The sequence below is a fragment of the Ambystoma mexicanum genome, chromosome 6q, assembly GCF_040938575.1.
Source record: "Ambystoma mexicanum isolate Mex_15411 chromosome 6q, UKY_AmexF1_1, whole genome shotgun sequence".
Taxonomy (NCBI): Eukaryota; Metazoa; Chordata; class Amphibia; order Caudata; family Ambystomatidae; genus Ambystoma; species Ambystoma mexicanum.
Genome location: NC_090937.1, coordinates 1,039,785,476 through 1,039,809,154, shown reverse-complemented (window position 1 = coordinate 1,039,809,154; position 23,679 = coordinate 1,039,785,476). Strand labels below are relative to the sequence as shown.

Sequence of the window (23,679 nt, the reverse complement as noted above, 5' to 3'; positions counted from 1 at the left end):
GGCATTCCAATTCAGCCTTTCTGCCACTTCCCAAGTGAATACATATCAGATTGGTTTTCTAGTTAGGCAGCACTTCAGCCGCTTGGAGTTAGTTTGCGGACCCTCCCTTCCTGATTTTAGATGTTGCCACAGAAGATGTGCTGAGATTCCACCACAGTGACGGGCAGTGCCAACATTGGAATATAACGCCTCACTCTGATGGGGGGTTGGTGATGGCCCCTCGCTCGAACACACTAGAGCCCTTTAGTTTAAAGTGAACGAAGACCTGTTTTTTTTAAGGCAGTATTAGACACTTTCAGATTATAACTCCATGATATACCATTAGGCCACATTTTGATAATTTTGCTCTAGAAGACAATAACTACCTCTACAAGTAAAGCCATAGCTGAGGGATTTTTCAACTAATCCTAGCTGAGTTGGCAGATATCACATTTGTGAAGGATAATGTGGACAGCCTGTCAATAAGCAAAACCATGTTAAATCTGTTAATGGAGCGGTGGGTGGCCAGGATGGAGGGGAGCTGATCAAATCATTCAACATTTATGATCTCCAGGGCAATTATTTCATGTCACATAGCTCAGCTAGTGAAAATGTTTCATACAAATCAAAGATATATTTATAATCTCACTCCAGCTCTACAATGCTCTCCAACTGTACCAGGACACCAGTAGATCGAATCAGGGTGTAAGGCAGAGCCAATGATTGTCTTATGACAACTTAAAAGGCTCATTTTAATTATCATGCCAATCATAATATATGTGTGGGCCTAGTTTGGTATATCCAAGTGCCCTGCTTCTGCTGATAACGTACAGTAATTACAAAGCAGAAGTTCCCGAGCACACAATTGGTTGTTAAATTCTCATGACTCAGATTCATTCTTTCTGTGACTTTAATTGGTTGTGGTGCTATGCTGTGTTTTCTTCTGTAATCCGTGCATATATCTTTCTCATGACCTACTACTGTTTATAATCTTGCATGACCTTGTGTCTGCCCTGTTGCATGTCTTTGCTTTTTATTCAGTCTTCTTGGATCAATTTTCCCAATGCCTCGTGTAATCTATGCTATGGCGGAAGATGGGTTGCTTTTCAAATCTCTAGCCCAAATCAATCCCAAGACGAAGACCCCTGTCCTTGCTACTTTATCATCGGGTGCTGTAGCAGGTGAGAGCGAAACACTGGGTTCCTCAAGCTGGTAAGGTGAACACCCTTGTAAGGCAGTGCTAGGTTGTTTTTTCTGTTTGCTAGTGCGTTAGATGTCATCTAGCAATTCAATGTCTTTATCATTTTTCTGGCATGTATTACTACCAAAATTCCATTTTATTAGCATGTATTTGTAAATGCTAATTTTCCTTTTCTATCTTTTCATAGTTGTATGTGTGCAGTGTATATGTGTAGATGTAGATTAGTGCTTGTAGTAACTTTGACTTGAACCTCAACACTTTTTCTGTTCTAGTCTGCTGGGCTCTTTGTTCCCTTTGCCCCGAATACTGTTTGCCATGGCACGCGATGGTTTACTGTTTAGATTTCTAGCCACAGTGAGTAAGCGCCAGGCTCCAGTTGCTGCCACAATGACCGCAGGGATCATATCTGGTAAGCTGTGATAAAGCAGGTCTTTCCAATAATGGGAACTGGATGGCGCATGCACCGGCATGGACAATTTCCCTAATTTATCTTGCATGCTCCTTTTGGAAGTTGATATCTGGCTGTGTGAAATGGGGATTTAAATATTGATGCAAAACCTAGGTGTAGGTGTTTTTGATAAACCGAAAATAAATGAAAATGTTGGTGGCTTTCATTAAGGTGTTGTGCACGTTAATCATCAGAATGCACGTATTAACCCTATTAACACAAACAAGTAATAATAATCTTTTATATAAGATCTAATTAGAGATCAACAAAGAACAGAGGTCAAAAGCATTAGCTCTAGCATTGTGTGGCAGCATGAACCTGCATTCAGCCCATCTCTGATCTTTGGTCTCTTTGACAAGTTAGCAGTGCAACATGTTATTACGCTTTCTAGAAGGCTGAAAAGGACCACCACTCTTGAAGTAAATTAAACCATATCTTTGGAATTAGTAACAGTGTGATCAGTAAATTTAATTTGTTGTTTATTGCATCATAACCGATGCTCTCATGTTATGGTGGCCACAGTGTTGGGTTAATACTTGCATGTGTTAGATGATGCGCACTACACTTGTGTTTCATGTTTCATATATGTACTCTGCAATTATGGCTTTCGGAGGCAGGTACAGTGGTCATGGCCAGCAGTCCGTATTATGCTGTTTATCTGCAATCTGACTGTAGATCTCATTTAAGCTGTTCATCAAATTTATCGTGAAAAAAATCAAAAATGATTCTCAAATGCACCAAATATGTGCCTATTCTGGAATGTCATTGCGACATGTCATTGCGATGTGAGATAATTAACAGGTCTTTCTTTTCTGGTCCGTACATATATTTACAAATGCAAGAGTTCATAAAAACTGCTGATAAGCATATAAGCTATAGATAGACTGCACATGCATTTATTTTAGGTTCTGGTAATATGGGCTGAGTCCTTTCACTGAGGCGGACAGCATGAGCATCCCTTTTGATTGCAGGGTCTGAGCTTTAGGTAGGTACACTGGCTTCCAGAGACAGTGCAAATCCCCTTGGGCTAATGTCAAGTCCCAGGAAGCTGCCGGTAAGGAAAGCCACACTGCTTTCAATGACTGATGTCCAGTGACAGAATGAGAGAGTTCTTCGAAACTTCAAACCTATAACTTGCTCTGTTTCTGACTGTAATTATAAAAGGATAAAGCGACGAAGCATAGAAAGCCTCTGTTCTGTGGCAGTTTATCTTTTTCAAAAAAAGTAATTGCTGACAGTAACAACAATTAGTTTAATTTGTCATCTGATGGACATTTTCTGAACTGGACTTGTGTACTACAAAATGGGTGATCATATACTGTAAGGCGCAATCTTATCCTGTAATCCTGGTCAATTGTTGGGTATTAATCAACCATTTGTTATTTATCATAAATTGCCCGCAAACACGTGTTTCGACTCTAGGTCCTTTTCAAGGCATGCAGTAAATAAACTCCTACATCATCAATAGTTAGTGAGCTAGTCCTGATAATCGGTCAAAAAATCAATGCATATTGTATCATTTCATACTTGAAGGATTCTGTATCTTAGAATTGTATTTCAAAGGAATTTGTAAGTAAAGATCCCAATAAGATTCTGAAAGAGTTTATCTTGAGTTCTTAGTAAGGTGATGTGTTGCATCACAGCTGTAATCAGTGTCTTTTCTGTCAATTGACCAGTATTTTAAGTTAATTTTACAGTATACGATCACCTATTTTGTTTTACTAAAGTGTATAGTATACACAGGCAGCAATTACATCAAACAAATAAGTCTCTAATTATACAGATCTCTATCCTCAGGCACAGTTATCAAGAGGTTCTACCCAAAGTACTATGGACGTGTGTACGGTTTGTCCTGTGAACTATCACAGTGAAAAATAAGTTGAGACCTTTTGATTGATTAACAAGAATACAATGCAAACTATGGTACATGAGCAGTATTGTCGGAGGAACTCAATGGGCACTCAGGGGTAGTTGTATTCCTGAGTGACACTGAGCTTGAGAAAACACTTGACCAAATGTTTATAAAAAACTGTGACCAGATTCACAGTCTTGTTTATTCTTATGCCTCTGGTCTTCTCTCAATTCCAAACTTTTCAGTAACGGCATCTTGGATTTCCACTTTAAACTGATTCCTCACCTCCAAAACTCAAGATATTTACCCGCCATACATCACTCTGATCCTTTGTCTAACTTAGTTGCTTTCCCCATTTATTGTCTAGTATCTGGAACACAATGCTTCCAGCATAGAAATAATGTTCTGAAAAGTTCAGAAAGTTTAACCCTCTGTTTATATATTCACCCAAATCTGGTACTTTTCAGATTAACCCCTGAGTACTCCCATCATGAAGTGTAAAATGGCCCAGCAGATCTTCCAAGACACCCTCATGGTTTCTGTTTTACCAGCAAATTCTCTATTGATGATATCTGGGTTTAGACCAACGCAAACGCCTTGCGTCCTACTCAAGATTAGGTTAAAGGAGATGGACCCTGTTATGTAATGGGCTGTATTATACTGTTGGTCTCTTTGCTGCTGTGTACAGTGTGAGTGCGACTGGAGCAGATTTGCTGGGGAGCATGCCCCATTCCAATGTGTTTTCCCCACTGCATCGTTCATTGATGATTGCAGGGGCAGCAGTTATAAACATAGCACAGGAAACGTTGCTGTTCCTATTTCCAAAACTGCTGGTGGAGGACTGGGCTCCGCCCAGCAGATTGACCTGAAATGCAAATTCTCAAGCTCCTATCCCCAGCAGTGGTAGAGCCCCAACCAGAACCTTTTACAGCATTCCAACTATTTTTTCTGGTTGGAGAACTCTCTGCTGTCTCACTGACATGGAGATGTTTTCCATTGTATCTGAATGCCTATCGGCTATCCTAAAGGGGGCATGCGTACCTGAGTCAAGTCAGAACCTATTGACATTTCGTCTAGCTATCTTTCCAATAAGCCACAAAAATGTTAACCGTTGCAGCACGTAAAAAACACTGCCTTATATAATATCTTCTCAAATTCATTGTCTGCATCTTTTAGATATTTGGATTGTTGCTAAACCTTCCTGAATCCGACCATTCCTGGTCATTGTGCTAGTTTCTGGGGTCACCTAGTACAAGATTACATTTCATTGGTGGCTCTATCTAGTTATTTACTAATTTATTGTTGTTTAATTAGGCACAAACTAAGTCACTTGCAAGTCTCAGGATGTGGGTGGCTGGTCAGTGTTGAATTTATTCTTTGTTGCTCTGAAGTTTTGAATGGTTAGTTCAGTAAACGTGAGGCCATCTCCAGGTTTCACCCACTCTTGGCTAAATAGCCGTGAACATTTCCTGGTAGATATTTCCTTCTGCCCCTTCCATTTTTGGTTATTGCTTTGTGCTGTACAGACATTTTCTAAGGCGTTAAGGATAATCAGTTGTAGCATTTGATGATATTTGGGGAAGGGCCCAACAGCAGCCAGAGAGCTCCGCCCAACTTTTCATATCATTACTTTTTTCCCAGTAAATAATGATGAGCATTGAAAATAATGTTAACCTTATTACAGCTAGCCTTCCTGGTCTGACTAAGGAATAGAAGTTGATATATTGGATATGCTTATCAGATGAATCAATACTCCACATTATTGATTTAAATCGTATCAACCTTTTCAGTACACAGTTTTATATTGTTATGGTAGTATATTTTGTAGTTCAAAATACACAACAAACAGTTCTTTGGTGCTGGAACAGCTAACAGAAAATCAAATAAAATTATCTTAAATCGAACATGGAGACCGATTGGATTTAAGCAACTTTTTAATATGTTAAAGATCTTATATTTTACTAAGTTGATTCGGTAAGAAATTGCATAATATGGGGCCAAAGGAAAAGAGGCTTTGAAATGATACTTTCTGGATTTAGGAAAGACCAAAACATTTTGCATTCAGAGATCTTAGAGAGCAGGTAGGTGTGGACAGGACAATTGTATCAATTAAAATCATTGGTCCACAATCATGCAAAGCGTAGTGTACCATTCAGAGTCTCTTGTTCTTTACCCCTTGCTCTATTGATAGCCAATTCTGGGATGCAAGTGCTGGAGCGATGCAGTCAGGGCAGCCTAAGCAAAGCAGTAGGCATTCTGCTGCATTTCCTTCTCAACTGCAACCAGACATCAAAACATTTGGAAATCCTAGATAGATCCTGTCCGTGTAGTCTAAGACAGTATCAGTGATATAGCTTAGTCTTTACGTGGGGAAGAAAACATGGAAAAGATTATTTCCAGTATCCTGAGATGGTAGAAGCTTTTTAACCATTGTGGAGACTTGATGGATTAGGTTAAACAATATTCCTTACCACATTTAATGGGACAGGGGTTTGTTTGTGCAGCTGTGTGTGCCAGAGATTTCTTAGCCTTTTAGTTTGGGGCCATTTACTAGGAAGATCCCAGTTTCGGTAGGGACTAGTTTAAGACTGTTTGAGCACATCCACCAGACTGTAACTATTATGCAATGTATCAGGCATTGGATGCACAAGTCACAGTGGAATCGAAATCAAATAGCAGCTGGGTTTCCCTGATATAGGTATATGTCCAAAAATGGTTGTCTAGAAGTTATCACATATCATTATTTACCCAGTTAAGTAAATACCAAGTTGTGCCGTTATAGCTTCTGGGTGGGCATGGGAATACTATTCTCTACAATCTAATTCAAATTTGGATTATTTTTCCACTGACTCAGGGAGAGAGTCAGTTCTCCATCCACCTTCGATAATGTTCCACATTACTACTTCTATGCTCTGCCCCTTTTTCTCTGTAGGGAGTGAGCTTTCCATCTTGGTTGAATTCCTTATTTATGACAGGGAATTTGCTTAGCTAAATTCTTTAATCAAAGACCCACTATAATGTTGACCATACTTAAGTGTATTCTGCATAGCTCTTAAATTGACATTATTAACTATTTTTACTGGTGTTCGGAATGTACATTGTTCCATATTCATTTTATTTAGTTTATTCAGATTTTTAAAAAAGCATTAAACAAACTCAATATATATATACGTATCATCGCATTACATAAGCATTATAAAACAAGGAAGATGAAACACAAATTCCAATAAATAAAACATCATCTAAAGCAAGACAAGATACCCAGGTAAATCAGCAATGGCCATGTCAAGTTCACAGCATCTCAGGGTAAGATATCCTTAAAAAGCCTTCTAACTTTCATTGATCTTCTAAGATAAGATAACAATGCCCAAGCCACATCGGGTGAGTCGGCCATAATGAGATAATATAAAGCTGGATGGCATTGCATGCAATTCTGCTGCCTTAAAAGAGGAAAACTAGTTTTCTGCCTTATGTTTGAAAATACAGGGCAGAAGAGGATACAATGCAAGAGATGCTTCTCTGCAGCTCCCCACAGTAGGCAACTAGGATCATCAAAAACCCAGCATTTTGAGTGCGACTGTTAAAACGGGGTCTAGCAATCAGCAAACGCTCTGTTTTCTTATGACTGAAAGTGAGATAATGTTGCATAGCGTCCACACAGCTCACAATAGCGTGAGTTCTGTTGGCGTTAGTTAGCAACTCCTTCGTTTTACGCTGTTCATTCACAAAGGTAGCAAAAACGTTCTTCTAGAAGTTCTAGCACTCAAAATACTGCAGGGTGGGAAAAGTGCTAAAACATTCACCTAGTACAAGTTAGATCTAATGTATTATAGCCATGGAATTTTGTTCCAACCTCTCTCGTTAAAATTGCCTTAATAATGTGCTGAGTGAGGGCCACCTTCGGGGTTTGACCAAATTCGCAGCCAGTGTAAAAGAGGGGCCATGCGCCACTCATCTTCCAAAAAACTGGCATCCAATTTCAAATGCGTTGCAAAGGTAGCAACCAAACTATGGAGGCCCAAGAGACTTTTAAAATATGTGTTCTCTATTACCTGGAGCTCTCTGCGTTCTCAAAACCCCACAGCGAGGAACCATAACTAATTGCTACCTTGGTCCATGTCTCATAGACCTTCAGTATTATAGGAAGTGGTTGTCCCTGGCACATGGCCATACTTCTCGACACTCTCCCCAGGGATTGGCTCATCCTGAATTTCTGTTTATTTATGAGCAGTGCCAGACACCACTGGTGAGAACCGTATTCACAAATAATCAAAAGCATACGCTCTTGGTATGGCTGCCCTTTTACTCGCCTTTCACCTTCTGTTTCCCTGGCCCAAAGGTCATGACAGCAGATTTCCCAGTGTTTACCTTCAGATCCAAGGCATTCATAAAATCTGTATACACAGTAATCAACTTCTGTAGTGCATTCGCGGTTATTACCGACTGTGGGATACTCGGCCTTAGTGTCCAAGAGGGCCTTATATACGCCATTAATATAAACAGTAAAGAGGACAGGAGCCAATACACAACCCTGACACACCCCCAGATTTACATAAAAAAGGGGGTGCACTGGCCCTGATCCCCATAATGCACGCATGCCTGATTCCCACATGCACAGCCAGTATCTCAGCAGGGCAATCCACAGAGCCGAGCACCGTCTAGAGCTTATCTCTATTAACCTTATCAAAGGTGGTGCTCACATCCATGAATGCCAAGAAAATCGGATCTTCCCTGATGTACACTGTCTGTGCCACCACTAAATAAACGTTAAGGGCCTGATCCCCAGTGCCCACGCCAGGACCGAAGCCATACTGAATTTCAGAAAGGACGGAATTGGTCATGATCCACTTCTCTAAATATCCCAACAAAACTCTTCCAAATATCTTAAAGGTTGTGTCAAGTAAGGATATTGGTCTGTAGGTGAGTGGGCTCGCATGAGATCCCTTTTTAAAAATGGGGAAAATAATGGGCAGTTTCCACGAGGGAGGAATCTCCCCAGACTTCAAAATGGCATTAAAAGTGATTGTAAGCACTGGAGCTCGTAAAGCCCCCATAGCTTGGAAAAAATCTGCAGGAACTGCGTCTGGACCGGGAGCGCGGTTGAGCGCTTGGTTTGAGATAGCTACAGCAACCTGTAATTGTAACAATGTAATGGTACTCATTTTATCCACTTCTAAAGTGTACCAGATTCAGTTGTCTACACCCAGATTCAAACCTGTAATACCATAGCAAGTGTATTAACCTATTCATACCCAGAATGCTGAGATTTGTTGGTAAATAAAAAAAAAAGTGTTATTTCAGTAAGTTCGATTTTTTAAAAATGTCTAAACATCTTCTGACACTTTTAGGATTTTAGTGTTAAGTAAAGCGTTATGAGCAACTTTTAAGGTGCTTTAACAAAGTTCTCCTTTACGTTTAACGTTTAACAACCAATTGCACCTTGTTTATCCTCTGAGGAACTTTCGAGCTCTCTCCAGTGGACCCTCGCCACACTAGGTTATGTCTTCATGGCCATGACCTACTGAATTAGATTGTGACGAGGCCAGCTAAAAGATGTGTTAAATGGTTTATTGAGGCCACTTAAACTGAGAGATGCAAAAGCACCCAGCTGAGAAGTTTGTGCACCAGAAATCCTGTATGTGCCATAACACCAAATATTTGAAAATGTGTCCTTTTCCTTTGGAAGTTGGAAATTCCTCATACTCACATACCCTGGATCTCAGTAGCCTGGACTTGTGGAATGTACACGTTTTAACCATAAAACACTTTTCAGAGTAGCTCTTCTCATTGAAAGGGCAATACACCTATTTGTTCTGGTCATGTTTCCCTCACTGACATAGCCTGCGGACGAATGAAACTCCTCAATTAACAGGAAAACTTTTAATGGATGCTGAAAGCATATTCATTGTAAAACGTGCAAGATTCAAATCCAGGCACATACCTTGAGAAATCTTCTTTAAAAAAGCTAGAAAATGTATAGTTCCTAAAAACAAATGCTAATAACAGCCTAAAACATAGCTGATGTCTGTAGTGGACGGACACATTGCTTTATTTATTTATTTATTCATTTATAACGTGCGCAAAACCCGAAGTCATCGAGGCGCTATTACAGACACCAGTTACATGCAGACAGATGGTATTACAGTTTCATACAGATCATTTATCAGTTACATGCAGCACAGTAATCCTCTTGTGTCGGATCCATAATTAGGAGAACAGCCAAGTTTTGAGAGCGATTCTGAAAATTCAATAGGAATCTACTGTCCTCAATGGGGGTGGAAGGGAGTTCCATTGTTTAGCAGCTATGGATGTCAAGCTAGACCCTCCTGCTTTTTTGCATTTGAATTTGGATTGAGCTAGACGGTGGGAGTAAGGTGTTCTGGTGGGCCTGGAGGAGTGAACCTTTGAGAGTTTCTGTTAGAGGTAAAGGTGGGCGTGCTTGGAAATGCACCTGTGCATAATCGATAAGGATTTAAAGATGATCAATTCTCAAATCAGTAGCCAATTCCGGCTCTTCGTGCAGCCGATATATGATCGAATTTAGGGATGTTTTGGGCGGATTTGGGTTGAACCCACCCCCCTACTTACTTTGCGGCCGCACACTTCGCTGTGTGCTGCCGGCTTGCTGTGTCCCTGTGGCACCTTCTGTGATCGGGAACCAGTGCTGCAGGGTCCTTTCCTTTATTTAAAAAAAAAGTTTTATGGGAACGGCTGCGGGGGACACCTCGGCAGCCCTCACTCACAGTATAGTGAACAAGGGTGCGGGGGACACCCCCACAGCCCTTGCCACCAAATGGGGGATTTAGTCGAACTTTTCGGCCATTCAGAATTTTGAAACAGATGGAATCCGGCCAAATCTCCGAATCAGGATTTTAAATCCAGTCTTTTTGGATGTTTACGTTTAGGCCTGCTCGAACAACATTGTTTTGGATGGTCTGCAGTTTCCAGACATTGTGTGCGGAGGTACCAGCAAAGATGACTGCACGTGCAATGGTTAGACAGCTGTCTGTTGATAGGAAATGTCTGGAGGCGTTTATCAGTTTGGTTGCGTGCGCTGCCGAGGAGGAGATGGTGTCATCGAGGTAGACCCACAGAGTTTTCACTGAGGTGGAGACTGGAATCTGGGTACTATCGATGTTGGAGAGTGCATATTTGAAATCAAACATTTTCATAGTCACTGAGGGCCTGACAAGAAGGATCTCTGTCTTTTTGTCATTGAAACATAAGCCGTGCATAATCATCCATACTTGGATAGTTGAGTAGGTCACATTAAGTATGGCAGCGTCTTTTGTGTAGCTGCCGGAGAGGGGTAGGAGAATTTGTGTTTCATCTCCATAGTTGGTGTTGGCTATGGCAATGGAGTCCAGGTCAAAGAGTTGTTTTTGAAAGATATTATAAACAGTTGGAGGGATGCATGATCCTTGCGGTACACCGCAGGTGGTGGGGGCTGGTGGGGCATTGGCGATCTCAGAGAATATTCTTTGTTTTGCCCTCTAGAAAGGAGGCAATTGAGGTTGTGACTTCAGGTGAAAAGAAGGCAGAGGTGGTCAGATGGTGGCATAGGATTTTGTGATCTACCAAATCATTTATAATTGGTAATACATTGGTAATCCATTGACCAAAGCGTGCATTTAACTAGTCTTTTTTCCATGGTCTATTGCGGATAGAGCTCTTATGGAGGCAGAAGACCCGAAATAGATATTTTGTTTAACGCCCCTCAAGATGATTTTACAATGAATTTTGTTATGCAGAACTCTAGTCTTTCGTGGAAATAAGACAGTGACTAGTGTGGTAGGTCAGAAGAAGGAGACGGATAATGTGGTGGCATTCCTACCAGGTTTTATTTAAATAATTTGAGAAAAGGCCAGTCTATCTCTAACAAAAAGGGTTTGCCCTACCTGGGCAGGGAGGATTGCTCAGGGACAATGTGTTTGTCTTGGAAGCAAGACAACGCATTGCCACACAGGTTCGAAATCCCAGGCTTGCACTTAGAAACTGATTGCTGGTATTTAGGGTGTTATAAAAGAACAATTATAATAATTAGAATAACACAAAACTAACTAGGGTGCTCGTCGTCATGGGTGCAGTCCAAATCAACAGTCCGTCCTCTGTCCAAATACTAACCTATGCTGACCCAACCACTATTCAAAACATCAAAAGAAAAGAGGTCCAGTAGAATGATGCCCTTCTCCTGGACATGCTTTTCTAGCCTCAATATTCTATTTTCAAATCGTTATTTGTGATTACATGAACTAATTATTTTAGTTCCTCTAGGGCACTCTTCAAACTCCATGGTGTCCTCTTTTGTTCCTTAGATACAGTTGTTGGGCTTTTCAGGAAAGGGTCTTGACCCCTATTACTTTGGGTGTCTTACAGTGTCTCTTTGCTACTTTCCACAATTGGTTTGATTATCAACCTCTTCCTGGGCTGACTGACTTGAGCTTCAAACAATCCTTTCCTGTCTTTATGAGGTTCCCTTTCACTGGCACGAGTGTCTTGAGTTGTTTTCTCTATTCTGCCCTATTCACAACCACTGGGACAAGTATGATGAGTCCCTTGGTACTTTTCACTTTCTTTAAGGTATTCACAATCACTAGGATGAGTTTGGTGAGTCCCTTGATACTCTTTACCTTTTTTAAGGTAGTCACAACTACTGGGACGAGTATGATGGGTCCCTTGGTATTCTTCACGTTTTTAAGGTTTTCACAACCACTGAGACGAGTATGATGAGTCCTCTTCTTTCTGTCCTGCACCGCTCCTGGGTTTTCCGCCACTCTCGTTACCTTCGAACTGCTGGGTCGGCATCGCAGGAGCTTCCTGTGAGGTCAGGCTTCCTCGAGTTTCCCGAACACTTCCTGCATTCCTACCTTGCTTCCTGCTTGGACACATGCTCAGCGGACCCTGTTCTCTTGCGGTCTCTGTGTTTGAACACTGGGCGGTCCACCGCTTCTGATTTGATTCTGATTTTGATTATTTGTACCGCGCCCCAAAACAGACTTAACTGTGTACAGGTGCAGATGGACAAAAAGCTTCAAGTGAGGTGCTGAACAAATCGTATACATATGCTATCCCTGGGCTGGGAGAGTCTATTTGAACAGGTGGGTTTTTAAAGCCTTCCTAAACCAGACTAATGTCTGACAGGATCTAATCTCCACCGGGAGATGGTTCCAAAGCTTGGTTCCATAGACTCCAAATCTCTTATCCCTCTGGAAACAAATTTTGTGCGTGGAATATTCAACAGAAGCTTATCTCCAGAGCGTAATGCTCTGGCAGGGTAGTATCGATGGACTTTGGCACTGAGCTACTCTGGCGAAAGCCCATCGACGCATTTAGGTAAATTAAACAGACTACTTTAAATTTTATTCGGTCCTCGACTGCCAGCCAGTGCAGAGATCTGCGGAGTGGTGAAACCTGATCCTTTTTTCCCAACCTCCCCACCAGTCTTCTGCATCACGCCACTGCCTGTATTTCTCTTAGGCATCCAAGGATTGGGTTTCTGCCCTCTCCGTGCCTCCTTCCCTTCTTGGTTGCCAGCGTCCTCTTGACTGAGGACCTCCCGGCTTTCCTTGTTCTCTGTCTTGACAGCTTTGAAACTCCAGGGCACCACCAACACTGTATGTTGGTCCTTCTTTCCTCTTTATTGGAAAGTGCTGGGTGCTCCCCATGATAAACGTGAAGTCTTTTGTCTCTCTTCCTGGAGCATTCTTTATTAGACGCTCAATCTTCTTCTTCCCAGTATGTTTGTCTTCCTGTTGGTTGTATTCTGGGATGTTTCAATAACAAACATTGACCTGGTTGGGATGGTTTTCACGAAGTCCTGATGATATTGTGGACTTTTCATTGAGGGGCCTAGGGAGTTCCTTGATGGAATGGGAGTCCTTGTCTCCAATAGGGGAGTCTCTCCCTGTGAGGTCCCACTTGCCGCCACCCCATGGGGAAATGTTGTATAGCGGGCTCACTTGCCTAGCCTCATAGAAAAGGACTCCCCTTTGGGGAGTAGTGTCTAGGTCCTGTGATTCATCACATTAGGTTTAAAAGGAATAGTGTGGATGTGCAGAACGTCAGGGCGGGTGTAATTACAGGAGTAAAAACGGGAAAAGGCTTGTGGATGTATGTCCCCGTACAAAGTCTAGCAGAAAATTATGTAAAGCCCAGAAAAACAATGGTTGTGCAGAGGGGAGGAAACAGAACGTGGGCAAACAGATACATGGAGCAAAAGGAGCAAAAGGAAGATGGGTCAGGATACAGTGGGAAAGGAAGGAATGGGAGTATGGGACCACGTCATCAAAGAACAACAATAAATAACCACATCAAAGTGAAATATAAACATACCTAATTAAAGTGGGTGTAATTCTTGTTAATTTACATGATTGCCAAAAAACAATCTTTTAGCACGTTTTTGTTAAAGCATAGAGTTAGTGTTAATTTACAGATTTGACTAGTGGGATTCGCCAGGAACATTTCAAGGTGCAGGATTTTCAGGAGATCATTTTTGGGAACATCATGTATAACCAGAACTTTTATAATAACGTGGCAGTTAGGAAAGTGAAGTATTCACACGGAGACCGAAGATAAGTAAATATAGTTTATTTACTTGTGTGAAACCCTGGTGCCCTGCTCTGCAGCTCTCACCCTCCTCCACCGTACTCTCACTCTCTCAACCACCGTCTCTCGAATCTCACACCACCCATAAACAAACATTCCAGGAATCTCACGTGCAGGCAGGGACGCCAACAATACCTTGGCAACAGAACAACATGAATAGTATTTACGTAACACCACATCACCCCCCCCCCCCACTTTACAGAAACCTTGAACAAATTCGTAAAAACAAAAGAAACAAAAACAAAAGAACAATAACTACATATACATAGCAAACTTGAATTATGGTATAACTCCCAAAATCAAAACTGGGAACAATGTTCTTAAGACTAATAATAGGTCCTTAGTCTAAGATGACATAGTCTCAAAGCTTTAGTTCTCCATAACATAGTCTCTGGACTAAAATGGTAATCTCTTCTCTCTCGAGTTACGTAACATTCTATTTTCAGCATTAGCACCAGAATCTCTTCTCTGATGCATGTCATCTTCATCTCCATTCTCAGTAATAGCACCAAAATTGTCTCTCTGTTGCATGTCACCCTCATCACTCTGCAACCCAGTGTCAACATTCACATTCTCCTCAGCATTTTGAATAATGACATCATGTCCAAACATATCAACTGCTCTTCTGTCATATTTTAAGCATCTATCCCTACCACACTCACCTTTCCAAACCCATTTAGTCAACCTTTCCAACTTCCATACGGAACCACCACTAACTCTAACCGCCCTATTGAACACTTGTAGCACCTTAACTGGGCTGCTGTATTTATATTCCCCCTTCCTCACAGTACGCCCTAACTTTATCCTCACAAAGTCACCTGGCGAGATCTTAATGTTGGACTTAAAATCACGTAGAGACAATTTAGACCTATTTTGCTGGTGCTCGCACTCTCTCTCTACCTTGGCCTCTAACTTCCCCCTACGATTAACCCATTCGGGATTAAGTAAAGTGTTGGGGGCTCTCCCTCTCATTAATTCAAACAGAGATACTTCCATCCCTCTTTTGACCGACATTCTCACACTCCATAGCTTTTCCATAAGAGCCTCATCCACTGGTATGTTGTTTCTCAATGTTAATTCCACTGTCTCCACAATCATCCTATTGCACCTCTCAACTAACCCATTACTCTGGGGATGATATAATGCAGAAAACCTCCATTCAATTCCCGACACTCTGGCAAACTCCTTAACCTCTCTACTTTTAAACTGAACACCATTATCACTAATGATCATTTTAGGAAACCCCTCCCTCCTGAAAATTTGCTTTAGAAATTTAATTATTTCAAAAGATTCAACTTTGTTAACAGCTTTTACCTCTAACCAACCTGAATAATAGTCAACCAAAACTATTAAAAATCTCTTTTCACCCATCAACTTAACATAGGGTCCAACAATATTGATGCCTAGCTTCTCCCATGCTGCCTACCCTTTAGCTATCTGAATCGGTTCTGACCTAAAACCTTTGCAGCTCTTGTCGCTGTTCTGACATGGCCAACAATTTATAACAAATCTCTCGATCATCAAATCCATTCCTGGCCACCAATATTTTGACCTCACATTGCTTTTAGTTCCAGTGATTCCAGGATGTCCTTGGTGTGCCGTTTCTATTTGTTCATTTCACAACACTAGCGGAGGGATTAATTTGTCCCCCCTCAGCAAAAATCCATCTTCCATGGACAACTCATCCTTTACTTCCCAGAACCTTACGCATCCTTCACCAATCAATCTCTTCTCAGGCCATCCTGATTTAGTGTATTTTTTGATTTCTTGCAAAACATCATCTTTGCTGAATTCATCTAACCACATTTCCTTAGAGGTTACTTCAAGAACAACTGCCACCATTTCTTCATTGCCTTCTACCTCTGTTTCATTGTTTTTTTAATGGTAAACGTGACAAATAATCATCAATAACATTTCTCTTCCCTGGCACATACTTCACCATAAAATGGTAATCTTGCAACTTGATACTTAACCTAGCTAACCTAGGTGAAGCTTTACACATCCCCTTTACCGTAAGAACCTCTATAAGGGGTTTGTGATCAGTCTGTATCATGAACCTGCTACCCCATAGATATCTCCTAAAGTAATTCACAGCCCAAGAAAAAGCTAGCAACTCTTTCTCAATTACAGAATATCCACTTTCTGTGTCTGAAATAGCTCTAGTGGCATAACTGATAATTTTCTCTTTACCACTTTGATCAATTTGGGATAACACAGCCCCCACTCCATTCCCACTGGCATCCACTGTGACCTTGGTCAATCTCCTAAACACAAATCCCTGTAATTCTGCAGAATTGCAAATCTCATCTTTTATGCATTTCACTGCTGCATTACATTCGTCACTCGAGTCAAATTAAGCATCTTTTTTTAACAGTTGTCTCAAAGGCTCTGTCACACTGGCAAAATTCCTTACAAATCTGTTGTAATACTCACATAATCCTAGGAATGATCTAAGTTCATCCTTATTACTAGGATTGGGCGAATCCCTAGTTGCCTTCATGGCATCCCCCTTAGGTTTGTATCCCTTACCATTTACAGTTTGTCCTAAATACTCAACTTCTCCCACACCACATTTACATTTACTCTGCTCAATCTTCAATCCCACATTCTCCAATCTTGTCAATACCTCTCGCAACCTTTTATCATGTTCTACAGAGCCCTTGCCAAATACAAGGATATCATCCTGATACGCAAGTGTTCCATTCAATCCCTTAAGAACATGCATCATAACCCTTTGAAATACAGCTGCCGCGGACGCCAAACCAAAAGGCATGCGTTTATATCTATATAATCCATTTGGAGTAATGAATGCCGTGATGTTTCTACAGTCTTCCCTGAGGGATATCTGATGATACACACTTGAAAGGTCTAGTGTAGAAAATAAAGCTGCACTTCCAATACGATTCAACATTTCAGATATAATCGGAAGAGGAAAAATATCGTTTATGATGTTCTTATTGACATCCCTCAAATCCACGCAAATTCTCGGTTTGCCATTTTTTTTTAAGTGCAACCACGATGGGGCTCACCCACTCCGAAAAGTCAATCTTTTCTATAACTCCTTCTGATTCTAACCTTGCCAACTCTTGTTCCACCTTGTCAGCTATATCAAATGGGATGGGTCTGGACTTCAAGTGTTTAATTGGCAATGCCCCCTTCTTGAGACGGTTCCTGTGCGCAAAATTCTTCAGTAAACCCAAATTTTCATGGGAGTCACTTTTTGTTGTCATTTTGTCCTTTTGTCCTTGACTACTGTTAGCAATCAGGATTTGCTCTTCTTCACATGGATCCAATCTGATTCTTAACCCAGCTTGGTCTCTCCAACCAATTATATTTACTCCCTTTTCAGCCACATAGACCTTCACTTGTGCTCGCCTGTCCTTGAATTGAATGATGCATGAGAACCAACCAATCATCTTAATCTTCGACCCTTCGAATCCACCGGGATTCTTTATATCAGATGCTTTTAATTCACTTTTAAGACAACATGCTACTAAATTTCTCCAAGTTTTCTTAGTGATGATCGTCCACGGTGAGCAACTATCCACTTTCACTTTGAGTTTCCAATTGTCAAATATTACGTCGCAACTTGGGCATTTGAATTCTCCCCCTGGTGGTTCATGAATCATAAACACCCCCTCTTCATCTGATTCTTCTTCTTCATCCAGAATAACTGAAACTGTTTTCTTCCGTCTGCAGGTGACAGCAAAATGGCCCCTCACACCACAATTTCCACACTTCTGCTCTATAGCTGGGCACTGCTTAGCGTATGCATAATGGCCAAACCTGCCACAATTATAGCATCTGCCCCCTTCTCTAGATTGTGTGTTCATAAATTTGGGTTCATTCTTCACCCAATTTCTTCCTCTATATGAGTTTCCTTTATTTTCAAATCCCTTAGATCTGTTATTTTTGACCGTAGCGGCATCTATCCATTCTTTGGTTCTCGACGTGCTGACCATGCTTTGTTCCTCTGCTTCTGATGTGACTTTACTGCTTTGTTGCTGCATGTTATGAGCAGCCTCCTGTTTTTTGTTCTTCATTTCCCTGGAGCACAATTGACTGTGTTCTATTCGTTTAGCTATGGCGATAGCCTCTGGCAGTGACGGGTTGCCTACCATACATAACCTGTCTTGGACCAAGCTGTCCTTTGAATGTATAATGATTTGATCTCTGATTAGTTCATCCAGAGTGATACCATTTCCAAAATGACATGTGCACGTTAAAATCCTCAATGCCGACACATATTCTTCAATCGACTCATGCTCCTTTTGAATTCTTGTATAGAAATTATACCTGTTTATAGCTACATTCGTCTCCGGAGCATAGTATTTGTCTAATTGTCTTATGGCTTTTTCATGCTGATCAGCGTCGCCAGCCAGCCGGTGGTTGAATGCTGATGCCTTGCATTTCCAATGTATAAAGTTCCTCGAATCAAATGCAGAATGTTGACAATGACAAAATTAATTTGTGTGCATTCACTGCCAAGTGCACTACTTCCTTGTTCAACTCGTCTGTAATATACTCCTGCAAGATCAGCTCCAGAAATCAGGAATGTATATATGTTCTTTTTTTCACTGGGACGAAGATGAAGAGATTAACATATCCCCTTCATCTTCGCCTGACTTCATGATAGTATCCGGGATCGTGTCATGTGGTCGTACTGCTCTCCAACGGGCGCACACACGATTCCAAACCTCCGATGAGGAAACCAAATGTCTCACTCCCGCAACGAGATACGCCGTCCAAATCCTGCTTCCATCACTTCCAGAAGCAACGGAAAACCAGTACAAACAAACGCGAGGAACAGCTGCTCTCGTCCTTCTCCTTCTTTCTTTGTGGGTTCGTAGGACGCCGGGTACTCCTCATCGCCAACTGAAGTATTCACACGGAGACCGAAGATAAATATAGTTTATTTACTTGTGTGAAACCCCGACGCCCTGCTCTGCAGCTCTCACCCTCCTCCACCGTACTCTCACTCCCTCAACCACCGTCTCTCGAATCTCACACCACCCGTAACCAAACATTCCAGGAATCTCACGTGCAGCCAGGGACACCAACAATACCTGGGCAACAGAACAACATGAATAGTATTTATGTAACACCACAGAAAGCTTCCCAGACTTCCTTCAAATATTTATGGCAGCTTTCCTGAGGCACCTGCCGTTCTTTTGACTTGAAAGGTGACTGTATTTTAAGTGCCCAATGGATATTGCAAGACTTTTGTTGTGTTTGCCCTATGCTGCTTCATCCTTAGACTCTCATGTCAGACATATTTCTGCTAACTGCGTGGATACCGATGATACATTGTTACTGCCTAACACATTGAGGTATTTCGGATCAGAGTAAACGCAGCAGGTGAGAAGCAAAACAGTGGTGCTTTGCTGTGAGATCTGGCAATCTATATTTACACTACGAGAAGCTCTTAACAGATTGGATATCAGAAAAGGAGATAGGCCACAATCAAATAGCCTATTTCATTTTAAAATACACCCCCTCTATCCACAGTTCATCTCCGTTACTCTTCACTCCTAGGGATTGTTTGATAAGAGACACAAATAAGAGTGTACATTCAGTGACGCAGTCCCTTTCCTGCTAATGGGAGTTACTAGAGCAGTGGCTTGGCAGGCCGGATTCCACCCCAAACCAACCAGTGGATGCTGTACCCAGGGGCAGTATGGGGAATACATTTGGGCCTGGTCCCCTACAGAACGCAGGGAACAGTAACATGGTCTCACCTAAGAGTCCTCTCCTGGTCCCATCCTTTGCATTGTCATGGCAAGCCCACCCTACCAGTGACCTGGACTGGCATAGTAATGCATGTACTAGTGAAATGGAAAGTCTAAAACAACACCAAACATCCAGTATGGAAGAGAAAGTTTGTACCTTCAAAGGAGAACCTCTATGTCTCCTTAACAGAGGTAGTGACAGCAGAGCTACTGTTTGTAGTTTTTTCTGGAGGGCCTAGTTAGTAGAGCAGTTGCAATGATGCTTTTCTTTGGGTCCGAGATGCTCCATGTGCAGGGACGCATTAAGTGGCGCACAGGTTTGTAATATCCTGGTACCTGAAGCAATACCCGGAGCAGCAGGTAAGATACTTGTAGGTTTATTGTAAGATAGTTGCCAGGAACATCATTGGCATGTCCCCTCAAGCCAGCATAACTCTCAACTGTAAAACCTAGAACCCAGCTTCAGAGCACAACATCCCAACACTCCACTCACTCTGACATCACAACATTCCAGTAACAGTGATGTCACCACCTCACCTCAGATGCACATTACAACAAAGTTCACAAAACAAAGTGTCTGGCTCACCTCACACACCTTGCCCTCATTAAATAGATTACAACAAAGGGCTTACCCTGCATATCCGCAATCAGTAATCCACATGCTCGAAACCCTGCAGTCCGTAGTACCATATAGGCTCCCTCATGGAGGGTTAGAAAAGCAACTCTGAAATCCAAGATGGTGTAGAGGCAGGATACAGGGTCTGCACAACTCCCATAGCTTAAATTAGACAAAGGGGTGTTCGAGTAAGTTAGCCAATCCCACTACGCACTCAATCAGTACTCACAGGTGCAGACACTCAAACCAAGGCCCACCCTGGGGCACTAGGGAACACAGTATAACAACAACCAGCTTGAGTTGAACGATACAGGTAGCAGAAGGTTCAGCTTACGATGAGGCTGGAAAATAGACCACCTGTTCTAGGTGGGGATGGCCAGAAACGTCTGCACATCAAACTGGATCCAACTCAGTAGAACAAGTTTTCTTTGTCCAGCATGCAACAGTTATGGATTCTCAACAACCATGAGAGCATTTCCGCAAATCAACAGGAACACTTAGGCAGTACGTCTACCAGATCATCCTGCGCTCAGGTGCTATTCCTGTCAAACACAAAGTACATCCTATTCCTTTAACAGCACACAAAGAGCTCAGGCAATTACTCGATTAACTATTGCAATAAGTTATCATCAGATCTATGAAAACCCTGAATGGTTGAGTCCATTTGTACTCACATAGAAACAAGGTAGCCAGTGCCTCCTTTGTGTGTGAATCTTTGCAGTCTAAACTCAAACATTGTCACAGATTCCTACCATCTGCCAAACATCACAGAGCTCTCATTACTGATGCAAGATGCAAAACTGGATTTGAAAAGTGCATTTCATCAGGTCTTCTTCATCCGAGTTAAAAGCTTAAACAGCTTTAATCCCATCCGAATGCAAGTTCAAATATACAAGGGGGCTATACAACTGTCCACTGTGTGAGAAACCTGAGGGCATCCTCACATTTCCTCCCTTGGAATCCTTTGCTCAGGTGGCCAGGGAAGGGCCATTGCTTTTGGATCCTGACCCTGGGGGTAGACAAGCGAGGCAGGATCACCTGAGTGAGGGCTCCTTGGAAATGAGAAGAGGATGCCTGAGGGCAAAACACAGTATCCCCCTTTCCTAATAGCGATTTACCTTACCTTCTCTCATCCTTTGTATCCATTTCCTGCCTTTCCCCCTGAAATCCGACCAAGTACTGAGAAGAGGAAGACAACACCTAGAGTAATGCAGATTACACATAGAAAGCACCACTTTAGTACTGGGACAAAGAAGAGGAGTCCTGAAAACTACAGAGCTGCAGGTCAGGCGTGTCCCAATAATTGGTGCAATTGGAGTCAGGCAAAGGCTGCAGTGTTGTGCAACGCTGATCCTCCCATCAATACGTAATATATTGTGCCTACATCCACGCATCTAAACATTTAAGAACCGAGGATCGAACCCTCTTTGGCAAAGCCCTCGCAGGACAAGGCTGTGGTGTTGTGCACGCAGGTGTTTGGCGACTAAGGGGTCGGAACGCAGATTGCGAGCATCCAGCGCAGCCATCAACCAGCGGCGACCGCAAGGTAAGACAGGTGCAGGCGGGGGATGCAGCCATTACTGCGGCCTACTAAAATGCCCTTCCTCATGCGTATCTCACCCTGCATTGTTTCTACTCATTCATGAGGTTATCCCGCCCCCGTTTAGTCGTACTTTTTTGTTTGGTGTTCTGCAAGCTGTTTCTCTGCTTTTCTGATGCATCTGCCACATTTTCTCTCCATCTAGGTGTTCATTTAGGCCTGTGTCACTGCATTCCTGTGCTGCCATGCTTTTTTTCCCAGCTAGGTGAATGTATTGGCCTCTATCACTCTGTTTTGCATCTCTTATGCTGTGGTCTTTCTTCTCTTGGTTGAGCTGAGCCTGGGTGGCTCCCATTGCATTTACCACACACTGCCAGTTGTTGCCCGTTCTTTGTCTCTGTCTGCGCTCTGCTGTTGCCCGCTGCTCCATCTGTTACCACCCCCCACCCCCTTGTTCCGGACTCCTCTCCTTGTGCACCCTCTAGGGTGTAGCTCTGTGCAGTGTTTTCCTTCTCTTCTCCTCCTCTCGCCTCTCTTTCACCTCCCTCTGTCACACACACTATGGTGCTCTCAATTTCCCCCATCTTTTCTAACTGCTTTTCTATCTCCTATTCTTCTCTTCAAGCTAAGTCTGGGAGGAAGAAGCTCAAGAAGTTAACCCTGGTCTCCAATACAGGCCTTCCCATCACTGACACATATGTCAGTATCTCTTCCAGACACACTATCACCAACATCATCTTTGTTGTTCCTTCTTCCGACCTATGAACCCTTCATATGGTCACACTTCTCTCTCCTTCCTCCTTCTCTCCCATTAATGGTGGCACCAGGTGGGAGGTCCTCATGGCACCTTTGCAATCTTCCTGAGTCATCATTAATGTATATCTAAATGACACTGTCGTGGTCCAGGGCCCTCAGACCAATCTCCTTCTATGTGATAGGCACCTCCACCTCCTTCCTTCCTTCTCCTGTTATTATTTGCACCACTTCTCTGGCTACTCTGCCTCCTCCTCCTTCTACCGCTCTGGCTCCCTTGCCATCACTAACTCCTTGCCGCCTCCTCCTTCCACCTCTCTGGCTTCTCTGCAACCCCTGTCCTCCACCCCTCAGCATCCTTGCCATCCACTTCCTCTCGGGCTCCATTGCTACCTCCTCCTTCTACCTCTCTGGCTCCTCTGCCACTTAGGTTGGGGACTCCTCTCCCCAGCACCCTTGCCCCGCAGAAGACTTTCAAAAGTGACAACCTGTTCAGTGTGGCTAGTCTCAACTCTCGCTCTACTGTCAAACACTCCTCTGGTATCGGGCACCTCCTTGAACTTCTGCACCTGGATGTTCTTGCTCTTAATGAGACATAGTTCAAGGCCAGTTCTCTCAAGAGTTTTGCCACACTCCTGCCTGAGGGCTTCATGATCCTCTCCAAGCCCAGGCCCAGAGGTAGAATGGTCCTAATCTTTCCTGAGTGTATTCCTGCTTCCAGCATCCCCACTCAGACCTACTCCTCCTTTGAATGCCTGGTCTGCAGGCTCTCTATCTCTCCTGACCTCTCTCTGACCTTCGCCACCATCTACAGGCCACCTGGCCCAGTCACCCTCTTCCTATCGGAATGGCCTAATCTCTCCTCCTCTCTCCTATCCTCCACCTCCCAACTTCTCCTCCTTGGACTCCCCAGACTCCTCTGGGCTTTTGTGCAACCTCTGCGACTCTTTCCCTCT

The 23,679-nt window shown here is 42.7% G+C and overlaps 1 protein-coding gene across 3 annotated transcripts in view; it reads left to right on the top strand.

The window, feature by feature from the left end:
• SLC7A2 (solute carrier family 7 member 2) overlaps positions 1–23,679 on the top strand; it is a 574,284-nt gene that overhangs the window by 489,018 nt on the left and 61,587 nt on the right. For 2 of the 3 annotated variants that reach the window (XM_069631574.1, XM_069631575.1), the window contains one exon: positions 1,021–1,160. In XM_069631574.1, the coding sequence (XP_069487675.1) occupies positions 1,021–1,160 (140 nt within the window). Of the gene's footprint in view, positions 1–1,020; positions 1,161–1,452; positions 1,590–23,679 lie in introns of all 3 variants that reach the window. The other variant, XM_069631576.1, reaches the window with a different exon arrangement.